Source organism: Oculina patagonica, chromosome 8 (genome assembly GCF_052425735.1).
Source record: "Oculina patagonica isolate OP01 chromosome 8, crgOcupat, whole genome shotgun sequence".
NCBI lineage: Eukaryota > Metazoa > Cnidaria > Anthozoa > Scleractinia > Oculinidae > Oculina > Oculina patagonica.
This window is the reverse complement of record NC_135765.1, coordinates 2,305,681-2,324,959: the sequence shown is the minus strand read 5'-3', so window position 1 is coordinate 2,324,959 and position 19,279 is coordinate 2,305,681. Positions and strand designations below refer to the sequence as shown.

The 19,279-nt window shown below is 40.1% G+C and overlaps 1 protein-coding gene across 1 annotated transcript in view; it reads right to left on the bottom strand.

Annotated features, from left to right (window-relative positions):
- The window catches only part of LOC144662046 (uncharacterized), a 77,683-nt gene that overhangs the window by 32,072 nt on the left and 26,332 nt on the right, over positions 1 to 19,279 (bottom strand). The window contains exons 10-24 of the mRNA XM_078522779.1: positions 18,601 to 18,705; positions 17,798 to 17,985; positions 17,332 to 17,487; positions 14,998 to 17,242; positions 13,083 to 14,594; positions 12,506 to 12,653; positions 11,943 to 12,076; positions 11,187 to 11,415; positions 8,976 to 9,366; positions 8,041 to 8,331; positions 5,362 to 6,164; positions 4,149 to 4,263; positions 3,758 to 3,864; positions 2,899 to 3,119; positions 1,582 to 1,767 (exon numbers count right to left, since the gene is read on the bottom strand). Of these exons, the coding sequence (XP_078378905.1) occupies positions 1,582 to 1,767; positions 2,899 to 3,119; positions 3,758 to 3,864; positions 4,149 to 4,263; positions 5,362 to 6,164; positions 8,041 to 8,331; positions 8,976 to 9,366; positions 11,187 to 11,415; positions 11,943 to 12,076; positions 12,506 to 12,653; positions 13,083 to 14,594; positions 14,998 to 17,242; positions 17,332 to 17,487; positions 17,798 to 17,985; positions 18,601 to 18,705 (6,831 nt within the window). The remainder of the gene's footprint in view (positions 1 to 1,581; positions 1,768 to 2,898; positions 3,120 to 3,757; positions 3,865 to 4,148; positions 4,264 to 5,361; positions 6,165 to 8,040; positions 8,332 to 8,975; positions 9,367 to 11,186; positions 11,416 to 11,942; positions 12,077 to 12,505; positions 12,654 to 13,082; positions 14,595 to 14,997; positions 17,243 to 17,331; positions 17,488 to 17,797; positions 17,986 to 18,600; positions 18,706 to 19,279) is intronic.

The following is a 19,279-nucleotide window of genomic DNA, read 5'->3' as shown; positions in this document are numbered from 1 at the left end:
AAAGCAAAATCACGTGATCGATTTTAACCAATGGCGCGCGTGGATTTTGGACAGTGAACGAAGATTGTATATTAAACTCTGATAAAACATAGATTTTTAGCCAATCAGAGCGCGCATAGACTCCTATCTATATTATAAAGTGTAATATTATACAGATATTTATTTTGATATTTCTTGTGAGGGAGGAGGGGGGGTATTCATTTTTCGGCTGATTGCTTGAGGGATTAAGAAAATTTGTATGGACCTTATTATATTTGTTTTTAAAAGAAACCCCGAAAGATTGTGTCACAAAATCTTTGTTTGTATACGCGCGCCATTTCAATGTTGAGTCGATCGACAGGTTTATAGCAATAGTGTAAAATTCTGTTTGTTATTTAGTTCGAAATAAATTAATAAACATAAATAGTCGCCTCGCTTAAATGAACCGTATTCACAGAAAGGTTCAGCATATTTAATTTACACTGAAGAGATTCAATTAAAGAAATGGAAGTAGTAAATACATAATTTCGGTATAGCTATATACACTTTTATACCATGCCATAGAAAATACAGCCAATCAGAATACAGGAAAGCCGTTGTATATTCGACGGTATTCAACCCAACCTTCCCATAGTGCGCTGCGACTGTATTCTTGACGAAATTTAGTAAGCGTATTTTCTATGGCATGGTATAAAATAGTTACACAACACTTTCTCGTGGTATACTATGGAATATCCCACTTGTCACTTGTATTTTCTTGGCATACACACTCGCCTAAAGGCTCGTGTGTATACCGAGAAAATACAAGTGACTCGTGGGATATTCCATAGTATACCACTCGAAAGCGTTGCATAACTAGTATGTATTTAACGAATGAATAAGTTCTGCGTTAATTTCTTTGTGATAAACAGTGCGAAAGTGAAACTGAATGAAATACGTAGTTTGGGCGTACGGCGCAATATTGCGAGAATTATTTTGGCTGCTTTGTTTTGGCAAAAAAGTGGCCGATAAAAAGAAAGTTTTTTACTCAAAATTGAAGTTTTAAACCGGCGCAGCTTACCGTAATGACGTGAAAATAATTGCGAAATGCACAAACAACTATGAAACTAGAACTTGATTTTGTCGATTAAAAAATGAATACTCGCCTTTAGAAGAACTTCAAGGCTTTTAATTCCACTTTATTCTGTCTTTTCACATTTACAACAGTTGATGAGCGGCTATTTCGATTTTGCAGAGCAAATGTTTCATGAGTTCGTTCGTACAGGTAATGACGCTGCAAAATGATTTCGCGCGGAAAGTACACTCGTCGATTCATCTTGCAACCGATACCGCCCGCTGTGAGCGGGCCGGATTGGAGAATACCGCCCGCTCCCGGAACCGATCAGTTCGCGACCAAAGAAAGTGCTATTTATTTGTTTATTTATTTATTTATTTTTAAAACAATAAAACGCGACCTTGTGTTGTTAGTTTCTGAGAAATTCGATTTCTTCTTCTTCTCCCTGAAAGACTCACCTCCCTCAATACTGAAGCTGGTGAGTGTTCACTTAACTAAATCACAAGATAAGGGTGTAGAAATTACTGACGGTTGTTTTGTATACATACCTCCCAAAGAAATTTCTTTCCTATTTCCTATTTGAGTTGTAACGTAAGCTGCAACGTTCAATCCTGCACCTATTATCGCTCCGGCTCCGAGCATGCCAAATTGAACGAACCTCCCTCTAGGATCCTTGAGCATCACGGGATTGTTGGCTGCGTACGAGTACAGATTAATACTTTTCCCTGAAAAACCTGAAAACAAAAAATAAAAAAGTTTAAGTTACCATGCTCTTGTATATTGGCAATGCTTCTGCTTTCTGCTAGTGGTACTTTATTTGGAGATGTTTGTTTTACTTTTTTGTCTTTTGATGAAACCTAGTGTGAGTGACCATTCAAATTAAGGAAGCTCGATGTAGTTTTTTTTAGCCCTAGGGTGATCGTTTTGAAAATGAAAATTTTTTAGGAAGTCAAAGTTTGATTTTTGCCAAAATACACCATAATGATCAAATATGACCAAAGTTTAATTTTTTACCTGTCACTAAGTCACAAAGGTTACCATAGCAACGATTGTCGTTTTGTTTTGTTTTCGAACAAGGTAGATTTGCTCGGAATCAGAGGTTGACTCTTGGTATTAGATTAGTTAGATTGACGAACTGCTGACGAAATTTTAGAACAATCTGTAAGAGCGTTTTCAAATAAATCAAGAATGAAGTTTTCAGAAAAATCACGTTATAATGTGAAATAGGCGCTTTTTAATTGTTTCGTAGTATTTGAGCGCAGTTATTTGAAATGAAGTATAAATATTTACACCATCAAAGACTTATAACTAAGAGCGAGAGAGTCTTTGCTTTAATTTTTTAAAATATATTGACTGCCCATTGTATGAAATTTTAAAAAAATCAGGCAAAAAAAATTCATTCTTGATTTACTCTAAAACGCTTTTACAGATTTTCTTAAATTTTGTCTACAGGTAGTAAATCCATTATACTTAAATATATCAAAAAATACCAATAGTCAATCTAGATTTCGAGAAAATCAATGCAATCTTGTTTTAAAACAAAAGAAAACGACAATCGTTGCTATGATAACCTCTGTGACTAAGTGACCAGTAAAATATTAAACTTTGGTCATATTTGATCATTATGGTGTATTTTGGCAAAAATCGAACATTGGCTTCCTAGATAATTTTTCATTTTCAAAAGGACCACTCTAGGGATAAAAAAATTAAACTACATCGAGCCTCCTTAAAGCTATTCAACAATGCATTTCCTTGTTGTACTGTTTGTTTTTTATCATCGCACAGTTAAAATTGGGATATTCTTCTTTAAATCTTTGAATTTTGCTAATCGAGAATAAAAGGGCGATAGGCGGTGGTGCTTTTACCAAGTGGATCAATGCTAAGAAATCTTCCAAGCTGTGCATCGTAGTGTCTAGATCGCATCCAGTAGATATCTTTAAGTTCACGGTCGGCAGTCACTCCCCATTGACCAATAAACGTGAAGTCCTGTGGCAACTGTTCATCGATTTCTAACAATCTACCAAACGGATCATAACTGTAGCGATTGACACGGTTACCACTGGGACCCAGTACTCCTACGACAGATCTGCTCAGACGAGTAAAAACAACATTAGTACCTCTAAAGTAATTCTATATAAAGAAACGCTAAGGGGGGGGGGGGGGGTGGGGGGGGAATTCGGATTTTAGTCTCACTTAGGGTGTTCCGGGCAAAGCGCCAATATTTATGGCCATGTGGGTCTCGTTTAGGGTTACTTGCGAAGAAAAATAGAAATATAAATTCTATTTTTATCATTTTGGTATCTTTCAGGGGTCAAAAAAGCTTGAGCTAGCCGCGGCCAGATTAGTCTCACTCAGGGGTTTTCCAGGAAATGTTTTGAGTTCTCCCAAAAGGTGTCGACCATGACCTTACAAAAAATCGATCGGGTACTCTACTGAGAAAAATTAATAAATTGTTGCTGTGCAGCACTTTGGATTGCAGTCATTAACAAGTTTTCAAAAAGTGCGGATGAAGGGGTTTTCCCGAAACGTCTCCTTTTAAATTACCTCTTCTTAAATTGCTCCACTGAGTTACAGGAGACTTGTGTTAGCTTTGCCAAGTAACTAGGTTCAAATGCGACAAACTTACTTTACACTGCTGGGTTAGTTTTGTTCATGTTCGTGGACAAAAGAAAAATTAAAATGATCATTAATGTTAAGCTTGGTAGAGCTACGCGACACTCTTACCCTAATCCGTCGAACTCGTAATAATACGCATTTCCATTCACGTCAATCAAAGCAACCAATCCAAGCTCTTCACTGTGAACAAAATGCATTACATTTCCACCAGAAATCTGCCAGAGGAGCAAATATTATCTTAATATACCATAAACCAAATTTTTAGAATGCAGGCCTGGCTAAACGCGTTCAAACATTTTCATTGGGCATGTCCGATCTTTGGCCGGGGCGTAACACTGGAAGAAATGTATGATAATCATGAACAGCAAAAAATGACAGTAAAAAAAACTGAAAGGCTTGCGTGTTCTTTTCGTTCAAATTCTGATAGACTTATCATTGTTTACACATACGATTAAACACTCGCGGTAGTGATTAGAAAAACGCTTAATGTTTTTTTTACCTGGCCAACAATATTAGCTCCTGGACTCCCAAACGGGTCGATGATGTACTGCACTTCTGTTTGACCACATGTCTTCTTATACAAGTTTCCCAAGCTGTCATAGACAAAGTTACATCTGCAAGAGAATAAATAACTTGCAATTGATGAAAATCTCTTCGGTCATATGCATCTTGAAGTAAAATGCATCAGTGCGCTCAGTTGTTCTACATGCTTATAAGCAGAGCAAGAGAAAATTTTGTCACTTTAAGCGGGGTGCCCAAGCGGACCGGAGCCCCATAACCACGGAAAAAGGTCAATCATGCATGCATTGAAATAGGAAAACCATGAATCAGATTTTTCATGGTCATCAAGGCTAGGGGCAAGGATCGCGAACGCTTGCACTCCAGAAAGGTTAATGTCCGCTTAATTTTTGATACTGCGCATCCATATTATGATCAACTAACAGCTGTCAAAGCATGGTATCCGCTGACCAGTATAACATAACCATATCGTGGGCTCAGGTACAGAACTTATCGAGGTTTTGTGTTTTTTAAAGTTGAGCTCTCACAAGGTAATGATTTTGCCATTGAATCGCGGGCTCATGTTCTTCTTTTAGATTTGCATGAATTAAGGGCAAAAAGAATAACCAGAGAGCTCAGCTCCCTGCTAATTAAGGTAAAGCTGGCTAATTAAGGTAAAGGCGCATTGGTGGTGCAGCTTAACTATGGTTTCAGTAGCACGAAGCGACTAAAAGTTTTGTTTATCCCCCTGGATAGATTACAAGTTAACGCAGGTCATACTAGTATCTCATTCCGTTTGCTAAGTACCGTATCTTGTTCCCTATCGATGTTCCGAGAGATAAACTTCACTTTTCATTCTGCGTGCAGCCAGATCTTCCAATCTCTCGCGCTGACTGAAGAAAGCAATAGCCAAAACAATAGAGCGGTTTTCACTTGACTGTTGAAAGTTAGTCACGTTTGCTTTAGTTTTGCATTACTATGCGTTGTGACTCGCACCAAAGTAAAACCAAAACCAATTGTGACTTGCTCGCGTTGGTTTTCCCGTGCTTCGTGGCAACTACATGCCTTTGCTCAAGTTTTGATTGGTTTACTGGATTTTCTGTGTTGTTTGTGATTGGCTTGAATGATTACTTTGGTTCTGGTTTACGACACTTAACTGAAAACCGCTCTTTATTTCAGCCATGGCGTCATGTCAGGGCTGATTTCTTCCTTACCTTTTGTTGGGAGTTTCAGTCTGCACCAAGAAATCCTCGACACTAAACATAAATTTGATGCTATCATTGCGTACATCTCTGTTCGACTTCCCTTTCATGTTTCCATTCATGTCATATTTGATGTCATAATCCCCTGCCGTGGTGTACTGGTTAACTTCGTTTGCAGCGTACAGCGTCTTGTTACCAGACTCTTGTGAAACGAAAACTCGGTTTTTTCTTTTGTCGTAGGCGTAACGAACAACATTTCCTTGTGGATTTTTTGTTTCTACGAGCTGCGAAGCTGCATCGTATTTGTAATGCCAGTTCCCTAATGTTGTGTTAAGTTGAATGATACGCCCTTTCCTGTCATAATTGTAATTAAAATATGAAGAAATGCTTCCATTCGGAAAATAATTCACCATTCGTGACAGCTTTAAGTTAATTGGATCTAAAACGTATTCAGAATAGGCTCCATTTCCAAGAACACGTTTAGATACCATTCCTTGTGAGTTGTACTCTACCTTCAATAGGGTGTCACCTCTACCGCTTGCATTTGGGTCTACACGTACGACTTCTGATAACCGGTAAAACCGGTCATACTTGTAAGCCAGGCTCAGCCCAGTGACGTTTAGTGCCACGCGCCTTTGGAAACCATTGAACTGGTAAGTGATCCGCTGACCGTTTGGATACGTGACACTGCTTGGTCTGTTTTCTTTGTCAAAAGCAATGTTAATTTTTCCGATATCGTTTGTTGCTTGAATGATGTTTCCGTTGTCATCATGAAGGAAAAACGAAGAGCCAAGTTCATCAACATCTTTTTTGACCTAGGAAAATAGCATTTAGATGAGTTTATCATCGATTATCTTCTGCTCAGTCAAAAAGACATGCTTATGAACACGAGAGAATTGAAGTCATTAGTTTTAATCATCATGTTATGCGTGAGAATACTTGTTATATACTTTTGTTTCTTTTGTTTTTCCACCGGCATAGTTCCGTTCGTCCCTTTGCTTTAATTATTTATGTACACATGTAAATTTAGGCTTTTTTCGTTTCAAGTATTTCAAGTAGATTTTCGTTTTTATTCGGGTTTCATCGTTGGAAGAAACAAAATCTTTGGGACATTTTCGAAGTTTTCCTGGACATAAGGACAATCTCCGTTTAAGTAGATCATTGGGCGTGTTTATAGTTTTTGAATTAATCGAGTGTATCAGGTATTCGGACATCGTGGAACCAATAAATGTTTCTTGTGAACAGCTTATTATCTGCGACAGATTTGCAAATACAGGCCGGTTTTGATGTTACTTTTGCTCAAAGAAATTAAGGAAATCCGCAAGGGGGAGAGCACATCGAAGATTGTTGGACTGGCGTACTCGCATTAGCCGTTTCAACTTAGAAATGATTGACAGAGATTTCAAGGGAAACAAGGGTTTAGAAAAATTTTACCTTAAATGAAAGCCCATGAATTCAGGACTTCAAAAATAGTTGTCGTTTGATGAAGCGCGGCCTTGATTTTTTGTAAGAGGGCTTTGAAATCGTTCAAAATTATCGCTTTCGAACACCGACGGCCGCAATCTTGAAGGGTTAGGAATGATATCGAGGCTATGACGTAGCATTAGTCAAAGCTAGTTTTGCAATGACCCAGATCTTCGGTGCAAAAGTATTATCCAAAGCCCAGAATATTATGGTTCGCTGCCTGGCTGCTGGCTGTAGCTACACGTATACAAAACAACTAAGGGATGGGTCTCCTTTCACAAGTTCCTGAGGGTGGAAAAGTCGAAAAAGCTAAGTGGCACGCCAAGACATAACGAGAGGGTAAAAGTGGTAAATTACCGACGATGACATTGGTCAATGAAACTTCTACACTACTCTAATTTGAAGTCCGTCTGATCGAAATTCGGTGAAGAAAAATCTATTTCAAGCTCTGTAGCCAATGTAGAAATGTGAGCAAAAATATAACATCTAGGTTGCCGTGCGTGCATTTTGGCATTATAATAGGGTGATTTTGACAATTGGCGCACGTAATTCAGCATGGTTTACAGGGCTTAAAGTTAAAAATATCAAAGATGAATAAACGGAGGCTAACGATCTTAGTCACATTTTGTAGAAGTGCGTCTGTAGCGTAAATAATTCCTAGTTTTGCCACATTTTTTTGTAAAACTAAACTCTGGAAAAACGCATTTGAAACTGTCGTACGGCAAAAAGGAAAAATTAAAATGCGGAATTCAAACTGTCAGTGTGACAAAAAAAGTGAAATTTCCACTCGATAGATTCCTTTTCATTTTCTCGCAAAACGTAGATATTAATTAACAAAATTGATCGGTTAAGAAAAAAGTAGGGGTCACCGATCATTTAAGAGAGCGAATTGCAAGCGAAGCTAGTGGAACGCCAACCCAACCTAGCGACATGAATTACGTGTGCAGCATGCAAAGATGCGCATAAACAATTAGCGCGAACGTCGCCAAGACTTCTTGTCTGTTGTATAAAACATAACTATAATGGCCTTGCCATTGTCGTTCATAAACTGGATTTTACGCCTGTGTACTTCACATTTGTTGTACGCAATCCATCACATTCTTTCTCATTCTTTACCACCTCTGTTTCTTATCATTATCTTTTTGCTGTTTTTCTACATATGGAAACTGTTATTTTCAGGTTTGATTTGATTTAATAAGTGTCACCAACAAGCTATCACACACTTACAATTCTGTCATTCTCATCGTACTCGAACTTTACTTCCTTCCCAGCTCTACCAGTGAACTTAACCAGTCTCCCAGAGCTGTCATAATCAGTGAGTTCAGTCTTGCCATCCGGGTATTTGAACTCGACCAGATTGCCTTTGTCATCATAAATATTCTGATAAACGAAGCCATCGGGATCCGTCAAGTTTAGAATGCCCACGTTTTTCCGCAAGAGGAATTCTGTTTCGTGGTCATTGGCGTCTACTACAGACATGATATTCGTCTTTTCATTGAACGTTCTTTTCATTACAACCTGTAAAGTGACAAGGGTATTGATAAAACAAACAACAGGGGTGTACCAACACATTCTTAACTACAATAACTTAACTACGCTAAGCCCGGGAAAACTTGTAATGGATGGCAAGCGCTGCATGTGAGAGCCTAAATATCTAAGAGCGGCTCCCTCGAATAAGCACCGCATTCATTCACAACAAAGCGGCGCAATAAAAGTACTGTAAGACTCATCTAAACCGTCCTCGGAACTTTATTCGCCTGGCACACAAAGCCTTTCAGTTCGCAGTGGCTATATTTCAATACCCTCTCTCTTGTTATCCTTTACAAATGTCATGATTTGTTAAAGGTGCAGCCCTTGAGTAAGCGTCGCCCCCCCCCCCCCCCCGAATACGTTCCGCAACAAAAACACCATTTATAGAGAGGCACACGATATTCAATCGAGTAAATACGGTGAACAGTGCCAAGCATGGCAAAAAAGCGTAAATGCGTCAGGATTTGTGTTAATTTTTCTTCTTTTCAGTTTGGGAGACAATCAGTTTTTGACAACACTTATTAATATACGCGCACGTTGACAAATTGTATGTCACACTATACATCCAATTAAGGGAATGAAGCAAGTACACTTGTGCAAGAATTTCAACGACCAATCAGGAATGTCAGTACCTGATCTCCTTGCCTTGTGATACGCACAACTTCGTCATCAGTTCTAACACTCTCGAACCGTACATCGCTAAAACCACCGCCAATTACATTCATCATCCTCGCTTCTTCATTAAACACGAGCACGACCGAGTCGCCTTGTGGAAGTCTGGACATAGTAACCTTACCATTCCAGTCGTACGAGAAATACACTCCCTGGATGAACTCGTTATCCTTGTTAAAACCTGTTATATTACTCAGGAGCCCTTGCTGGTTCCAGGAATACTTGACAGTAGACGAAGTAGGGTAGACGATACGTGTAAGGTCGCCGTCAGAGCTGTACGTATAGCAGGTAGTTTCTTCGCCCACGCTGACAGACACTAGTGCCGTTGTATCCCAGTCATATGTGTAGAAACTGGCAAAAAATACGGAGAAAAGCGTTACTAATTCTTAAGCACGACTGTGGTTTAGCCTAAAAAATCCGGCACTTTACTCCAGTTTTCGTAGCTTAAAGGAGCTAAAAGCATTTCAATATTTTGTTAGTCCACCGCAGATAAAGAAAACACCCCTCCCCACCCGCACGCATGCCAACTAAAAACTATTCCTATCACGGAGTTAATTACTAGACATCCGGATGGTCGCGCGACCATATTTTTTTTTGCTCATGTGCGCACAGACAAAACAGACAAAGGTAAAACTTCATTTAGGCACGCTTGCTTCGTCTGTCAACTAAATAAGTACAATTGAGCAACTGAGCTGATTTCCACCAGGGGATTGTGGCTACAATAGTAAGATTTAAATTCTCTAAACGGGGGTGATACTTAGTTTAGTAAAACTATGTATATCGGCGTTGACAAATATCGCAATGTTTTGTTTAACAAGCGGGTTTGGGTCATTTAAATCAGGATTATCAGATAAAAATAACGTGTCTTAAGATAATATACCTTGGCATTCTTGTGAACATCAGAATGCAGTCAACTCTCACTATAACGGACACCTTCGTGACCACAATTTGGTGTCCGCAATAGAGAAAGTCCGTAGTAGCGGGAGTTCAACTCCTGTCTGTAATAACGGAGTGTCCGTAATAGCGAGGTGTCCGCAAGGCGAGAGTTGACTGTAATTAACAATTAGACTACGAGCCCAAGTTTTCTATGAGCGAATAGTCAACGAGGCGCAGACTATCGCTCATAGAAAACAAGGGCGAGTTGTCTAATTGTTTTAGTAGAAACTCTTAAAGGACTGCAGTCCAAAAACCTACAATTTTACGTACTTATAAGCCAAAAATGAAGAAAAATTAATCTCTAAGTGAGCAATGAGCGCGCGATCGTTTTCTATCAGCGATTATATAATAACCTAAATTCTATGCGCATTTTGATTGGTTCTTATTATGATCTATTAGAGTACAGACACATAGATGACGTCACGCGGTGGTGTGACTCGCGCGCGTGATCAGAGTTTATAGTCCAAATTAAAGTTGTCGGCAAAGTATTTCAAACTTGCGGGGCACAACAAAGCAAAAAAGTTCAGCTTAATTACAAATTTTAAGTGAGAAATAATACGCCAAGCATCGTTCACCTTTCGAAGCATTTAACTGGACGAAACAAGCTTGAAGAAGACAGTGAATTATTCGAGAAATTATCCGAAATCCTGTATGAAAGTTTGACCGATGTTGTACAGTTGGACGACGCCACGGGAAACAAATGAATTGCGGTTGAAAGCTTAGGTTAATGCTTACAGATTTGAACAACTTTCCAAATCGGAATAAAGGTTAGTTTTTTCATTGACTTTCAATGGACCATTTTTCTCTTTATTTAATCGGATTAACAGTGCTTCCTATTAACGAAAACTTAATAGTGAAATGAAAACAACTTAGCTCATCGGTAGCGGCATTGCTCACACTGAAGTGTGCTGAAGTCTTGTATTATTATATAAAACAAATAGATTCCATTTTGCCCTGGGTCTGTTCAGTTATAGATCACAGAAGACGTCAAAATGTGGTATGAACATCAGTGACCCACTCGCCTAGCGGCTCGTGGGCCACTTCTTTTGTTCATACCACATTTTGTCGTCATCTGCGATCTATAACTGAACAGACGCACGGCAAAATGGAATCTATTTGTTAAATAGAAAACAGTGGGAGAAGCAATATGATTCGCAGATTGTCAATAGAACACAGCTCAGTTTCTACTAATAACAATTATCAATACAATTCAAGCCAGTCAAAGATATATTTACCATCTTTGTTTTTTACCAGATCCATCTTCAAACTGAGCCTCTCGAACAAGTCCATTGTCGTTGTATTTCACAGAGATTTTTCCTCCGGACGAATGCCTGAAAGTCGAGGATCTGTTTTGCGAATACTCGATTGTGATTGTCTCGTTCCCTCTTTGGATCTGTTTTAGATGTTTCATGACGGAATCTAAAACAAACACGGTAGAGATACTGGAGTCGGTAAAATGAAGTTCTGGGAACAAAGTCAAAGAAAAAATAGTAAGATAAGTGTAGCAAATGTATAAATGAGTTTTACATAGAGGATAATACATGGTTGCACGGAGATATGAAATTTATCTTCGAGTGTTCAACACGAGAAGATAAATTTATTATCTCCAAGTACCCATGTTTTATTCTGTTTATTATATTATATAAATTTACTAATTGCGATGTTTTTTGACGATTTTCTGAAGATTTCCGAAAATTTTCAAAATGTTATCCGAAGGTCGTACGAATTTTTCCGAATATTTTCCAAAGATTTACGAATATTACCGAAGATTGCCGAGGAAGATCCGAAGATGTTTCGACTTAATATCGATAAACTTTGGCTTATTGGGCATTAAAACATGGAAACTCTTCGAGCTGATTGGTCAAAAATGATATCACACGTATGGATACCATTTTTTATGGATTTGCTACCAATAACTATACCACTGTAGTTTCTATAAAATTGAGTATCTTGAGTATCGAACCAACAGAGAAACAACAGACGCCTTTTACCTGTGTTGTTAACAGTGACCTTCTTTCCATCAAGTGTCACATAAAGTCCAGCCGTGTCTACTTCAAATACTAGCTCTTCACGTAAACGAACAATCTTAATTTTTTCTGCTGTAATTTGTGTTACTCGAGCCTCCCTAATTTGGTGAAGGGACAAAAGCAAGAACACAATCAGAATAAAAATGATGATGAACCGAAGTTAGCACATCCCTGGTGCTTATTAAGGTTATGGGTTGAACAAGTCTTGGACAAGACACTTTACTCTCATAGTGTTTCTCTCCATCCAGGTGTATAAATGGGTACAGGCGAATTTACTGCTGGGGGTAACCCTGCGATGGACTAGCATCCCATTCAGAGGGGAGTAGCAATATTCCTAGTCGCTTTATGATACGGAAACCGGGATAAGCTCCAGCTATTTGGACCAGGTTCATTTCTTTAATTTCTGCGTGAGCACCGTTAACTAATCGTGAGTGAAGAACGATTGTTGCTGTTTTCGTCATCTAAAACGATTGTTCCCTAACTAACTGTTTAGATTGATTTTATGACTTCTTTTGAAGCTTTCTTACCACCACGCTGCCATCCATCCAATTCCAAAAGCGCCCTTGTCTCTTCGTTTAGAAAGAAGTGGACTGTAGGTTCTTTGCAATACTAAAGGCAGTGCGCCACGTAATGAAGATTGGTCCCTTAAGTCATCCTGTGCTAAGAGTGGGTCACCTTTAAGGTAAAACATAAGGTCAAAGCAAGACACGTGCATCTATTGTACACAACAAACATCTTAAAAAGGCTTTAAGCAAATAAGCCATATAATAAAATGTCTGAATGTTTGTGTCCTTTGGAATATATCTGGGTTTTTTTGGTTCATAAAGCTGAGCACTTAGACGTGCAAAAATGGAGTTAATGTTAATATACAAGAGGTTCTGAACGTAAAGTTCGAAGTTATCTTGATGCAAAGGCGGAAAATTGAGAGACAGACACGCTCATTTCACGCGCGTCACACATTTTGCAGTTTTAATTTAATAGTGAAGAAGCTTACATATATTAGCCAGTTCAAAGGGTTCACAACTGTTTACCTGTTTAAGACAAAATACTGTCTGCTTTTGAAAACTTTTTTTCTTTAAAATATGTAAAGAACATCAAACCTACCAGACAGTTTGCCATTGGCCATATCAAGTTGAAACTGGACAAGATCAGTCAACAAGTTGACTCTCCTTCCTGACATGCTCAGCAAGGTACTGACCGCTGACATTCTGCGCTGGAAAGAAGATGCAGTCCTTCCAACAGAGGTCATGAAGTTTTCCCAAACTGGAGCCCACAGCTCATTGCTCAAAAACTCCGGCTTCAGATCTTTGCTGCTGTTTATATAAGCGTGTGGTTCGTCGTTCTCATCCAACATCTGAAGTCTGAATGTCTCTTTCGCTACGTTACTTCCAGCTGACTGGGTATCAAATACTACTTCCCCATAAGACCTCGGAGGCAAAATACCTGCTGGGCCTTGAATGGGTTGAGCTAAAAACATAACGGCGGAAGAGAACTGGGCAGGTTCTCTATCCTTTTGGACAGGACGAAATTGTGCTTGTCCTCCACCAATACTGAGTGACAACAGAGGGCTTAGAATATCAGTGTCGCCAGCATTTTCATACGTCAATGTTATCACGCCAGGGGAATCCACCAGCAACGCTTCTGGGAAGTCTACGTGTGTTTCCAGCCATCCAGGCTCACCGCGGATTATAACCAAAGAACGCTCTAAAAAGGCCTCTTCTTTTGACTCTGAGTTAATGAGCTTAACGTCAAAGGTTGCACCAATAGTTAGATTTTTAGTTATAAAAGTGGCATATACTTCAGTAGAACTCATTCGATAAACCTTTTCTGCTTTGATGAATTTTTCCTCCGCAGAGGAATTCACGAGAAAAGCTTCCAGGTTTTGTCCAAACAGAGATCCTTTAAAGCGCAGAGTGGCATTTCCAAGTGAAGCTACTTGATTGGGAAATACACTGAGGATTTTGAACTTGCCAATACGTGCACACAATTGTGATGCTTTGTTAGTGAGGGCGGATGAAGAAGAATCGTATCTTCGCATCAGAACATAGTATTTCCCAGCAATCGTTTCGGGAATCACCACTTCTTGGTCAGCTGACAGAGCAAACGTTGAGCCACCATCGTACTGGTAAGCGGTTGCGGGTTTAGAGTGCCTGACAAATAGTTCATGGAACGCATCAGCACTGCTGCTATTTACAGATACAATAAGAGTCTTTTCATCCGGGACGTTGTCGATGATATAAGACGAGTCCTCTCCTTGTTTTAGGGTGAAATCAATGCAGCCATCCAACGGAAGTCTTGGAAATGAAACATTTAAATTCTTCGGCCCAACAGCGATGTTATTCTGGTGGCTCTGGTCTAGAATGTTACTTCTGGTTTTCACGAGGCTGCGATATCCCCCCAAGCTTGTCAGCGGCAATTGGTTTGTTATAGAGTAAGACCTGTCTGGGTTGGCTCCTCCATTGTAAGGTTCAAGAGTGACGTAAGAACAGATCGGACTTCCTATTCTAACGTCTTCTATCTGCCATTCATCGTCTTGAGATAAGTAAACGGTATCACATTTGTAACCCTCGGCTCGTCGACTTCCATTGTTTCTGATCTTCCAGTCCACTGTGACATCTGAAAAGTTGGTAAAGAGTAGTTACTGGTTCGTAAAAAATGATCCTTCGACATAATCCTAGGATATAGCTAAGACCCAGGTTAAGGGTTTCTGCTGAGACTCAGGCAAGCAGCTTTGAATGTTATTGAAAAATCTAGTGATAACAAAATATTATTTAGTCATCTATCGAAATATGTCTTCCAAATAAGCTGTATAGGGTTGTTTTTCATAAGGCGGAATATGAGACACGGTTTTAGAAATTTATCTGCGTGATCCTGTCTTGAGATTAATATCACTTTGAAAATAAGGAATAAGGCGCGCCCTTTGCACTAACATCGAACAGAAGCGAAAGCCCTAATGACGGGTCAAACTACGCTGTTAGTCTTAACTTGAAGAAAGTGTTAGATTAAGAATTTTTCTTACCATCGCCATAATAGAATTGGCCACTGGATGAGGAAACAGACAAAACAGCTAAGTCGCTGCTGAATGTCTTGTTGATCCTGATCAGCAGAGAAGCCTCGTTGTTCTGCTCATCACTCTCCCAGATGGTGTTTTTGCTGTCCACTGACAGTAACAAGTAATACTCAGAATCAAGAGTCTCAAAGGGAATGAAAACCTCAGCGCTCAAGGACAATGTGGCGTTCACGAAAAGATAAGTTGCTTTCACAGTGGCAAGTCTCTGGTCAAATGGATCGATCAGCAAGTCTTGGCTGAGATACAGAGCATTGTACCACGCGCCCTGAGCGGCAAATTCCCCTCTGTTTGTTACATTGAAAGTCACATTTAAAGGCTGGCCACCACGGGTTTGCAACTTAGTGTTTCCCAGTGACCCTTGAAAATCTGGCAAAAGACCTTCTGTGATAATTATGCCGGTCGGCGCTGTGGGTGTCACTGTGGGTTGTGTGACATTAGGTTGTGTGATATTGGGATGTGTGACATTGGGTTGTGTGACATTATTTCCTTCACTTATGTCTGGCGTATGGGGACTGTGGATATCAGCAAAACCATAGATCAAAGCCGAAGAGCCAAATCCGTGGGGAATTGTAACATTTGACCTTACTTCATAGAACGATTGAGCTGCTAAGGCGCCAATGTGGGGAAACTCCTCTAACTTTGTCCCGCTCTCAATGACCTCTTTCCTGTTCGCTCCTTTCCTTCTATAAGCATATAGCACATCAGTCCACGACGTTTTCTTCGTTGTTACAGACCCCACGTTCTGTACGCGAAAAGCGATTGAGAAAGGAGTTCCTAAGGTGATCTGAGACGGCAAACTTGAAATAATAGTCAGGATTAACCTAGCCGCTAGGGGAGGAGGAACAGAGAGAATCTGGCTTGCCACACCGATGTTATTTGAAAGGCCTGGAACTTCTGATAAGCTCTTATCTGCGTTTGTTACTGCGTGCACGTAAAACTTTCCTCTGATGTTGCTATTAATATGTAACGCAGCGGACAGCTTGTACTCTTGTTGTTTATCTAATTTAGCATTCACGCTCTGAGAGACTAAAACATGAGCACCTTCGCCACGGATGTTGCCTCTTGACGACGAAATGATAACTCTGTCTATCCAGGAAAAAGGTGTGCGTTTCCAGCTACCAAAGTTTGCCACGCTCCAAGACACTGTCAGAAAACGACGTTTATCTTCAAAAACAAAAGACGTAGCAACGACAGCTAAGTCTGGTAATGGTGCTGGAAGAATTTCTACACGCGTCCAGGCTAAGTTGTTCGACTGCGTGTCTTTTTCAACCAACGAGCCGCCCTCATTGACTTTCAAAACGAGATAGTAGTTTCCAGTCATGTTTGACGGCAACTTTATAAGTGAAAGTTGGATGTATGTTTGCCCAGGGTTAAGTGTTTGTCTATAGAAAAACGCATCCGTCAACTTGGTCGAGTTACTTTCTATAGCTGGGGAACTTGACAGATAAACCGTGTCGTGCCAGGATTTCAGCAAGGTGCTCCCTGTCCCGTTATTTTCAACTGTCCAGCTCAACGATACTTCAGAATCGCTTAGCAGGGTTTTCTTGGCAGACATCAAAGTGAAATTTGTCACGACAAGATCCGGCACAACTTGTGGGACGGTCACATTTCCAGAAGCTCTGATGTTGCTCTTTACGTTTTGTTCCGTGACTGTTGCATACGCGCTTGTTATCACGTGAATGTATCGCTGACCAAATACATCCCTGTTGACTCTTATCGGCGCTGTATCCATACTGTATCCTTTCCCTGGATCCAAGTTGACGCTGTGACGGAAATCTCCCAACCACAATGCATTCTTCTGAGAGAAATTCACGTGCAGCGAGATGTAAACTGCGTCAAACCACGGCGCCTCCGTCGTCTCTCCCGCTCCAACGTTCTCCACTGAAAAAGAGATCCTCATATAGGCTTGGACGGTGTCAGCGGTTGTCGAAACGTTGACATGCGTCACGGCAAGATCGGGTAGCTTTTGCGTGACATTTACTTGTGCAGTCTCTTGATTGTTATCATTGTAGATAAATTCAAATACGTTGTTGTAATAGTCCGTGTATACAGTGATGTTGTATTGCCCAGTGGGCCAGCTAGGAGGAATCACGTGATTTACAGTCCTTGTGTACATCGACGCCGGAGGAAACAAACCTGAAAAACTGGTGGTGCCAAGAACTTCACGCTTCATCGATGCAAGGTGGGTGATGGTCTGGAAATAAGTGATTTTTAAAAGTAAAACATACGCTAAAAAAGAACTTGGAAGAAAGTACTCTACATTTTTCTCCGTTCCCAACTTACCACACGATCTCTCCACCAATAATAAAACGGCTCCCCGAGTCCATCGTTGGACACAGTAAATTGAATCTTCATTGTGTCCCCCGTGTAGTAGCTCTTCAATGTTGTGATTGAACTCACCACAAGATCCGGGGGAGGGCTTAAGGAAATTTTCAACATCTATGAAAAAGACAACATTTCTTGAAGCAAGAGGTGTTCTTAAAACTTAAAATAATACAGATATATTAACATTTAGCAAACAAAACTATCGTGATTCAATCCTACCCATTCCCTTCTGGGATGACGGGTCTTACCGTGTAAGCCTAGACCGTATGGTTCGGGGTTGGGGTATAAGCCGCGAGCGTAGCCCCTTTCTCACTGATTGATTGATTGATTGATTGCCTGGCTGACTGACTGACTGATCGATTGATTGAGTGAATGAGTGATTGATTGATTGATTGATTGATTGATTGATTGATTGATTGATTACCTGCGTTTTAAGGTTGTCGTCCTCGTCATTATGCTCGTAGACACCATTATAAAAGTCCGTCATTACCAAAATGAAGAAGTCACCGTAGATTGCGTTTGGCAGCCTGACGTGCTGCTTTCGCGTATAGCTTGCACCAACTGACAGCACGCCACGATGGTAAAAAGTTCCCAAGAGCCTGTCAGACCAGTCTAAACCGGAGGAAAACAAGATTGTTTAGTTTGGTCTAGATCTCACACGTTTGACAACGTGTCTTTTTCTAAGTTTGAGGCTCCCTCAGGGGTTACAGGGAAAAATTCAAAATGAACAATACTTTTTGAGGGAGTTTTAGACCCCCTTCCTCCCTCCCCCTCTTCCCCGCCGATCCCCGGAGTCCCTCACGTTTGTAGATTAGTGAAAGACGTAAATAAAATGGTTAAAAGTAGATATATGAGCAGTTAAATTGAACACTCGTTTTCATAGTGTTCATCTATATCAAGCTGTATCCTTTAAACACCCCTGCGTTTTTAGTTCGGTACGCAGGACATATTCCCGGGTAGATGGAAAAAAGGTGTACTAATGAAACATGGGACCGCGAACTAAAATGCTGGTGGTTTACGTACGATCTTTGAAAGATCTAACCAGCCAACAATATAAATAGAAATGAAATAGGCAAGGCTGATACTACGTAAAACACTTAAAGCGTCGAAAAGCGACATCGGCATGATAGAGCACAAACTGAAAGCCAAAATGCAACCGTGGCCAGGGTCGCACAGCAAAGTTTCACGCGGCGGTTTATGTATAGAAAGCTTCAGTTGGATACCAACCTCGCTTGTCATCCTTGGAAAGGTAGACTCTGTCGGACCACGAATCATGCGCAGTAATACCCATCCCATAGTTCTTTACGGTCCACGTTATGTCAATATTTTTGCCTGTAGAAAGGAAAGTTTGAGTTTGGCAAACATTTTAAAAGTATTTTATTTTTTGACCCTATTTGAGGTTATCAAACATGCGGTACTTTGGATTTTATTTATGACATGCATATTTTGATCATATTAACATGTATATACTAGTAGTAATTGGAAATTAGGGGAGTGCGTTCGGTAGGGTGGGGTGATATGGGGGGGGGGGGGGGGGCAGAGGCAGGGAAAGCTTGAGGCAAGGAGTGGGAAGTATGATATTATGTTTTCATATTCTCTTGATATTTGAGGTCTGTCCATGCAGAAAATGTATGACATTGCTCAAGCTGATGAAACCTGATCTGCTTGTACCAACCCATCTTTCTAAAGCATAAGAGAAGAATAACGGTAAAGCCTTTTGATTGTGCCAAGCGAAGTGGCTAAAGGTCTTTAATGAATCCCAAAATAGAGTAAAATGTATATCTAGTAGATACTCTAACAGTAACAAACGACTTTTAAACTGAAATGTAGTCATTTTAAGCATTTTGATACCAGTCCATTAAAAACAGTTTTTTTGTTTCCGCTTACAATCACAAAATATAATAGA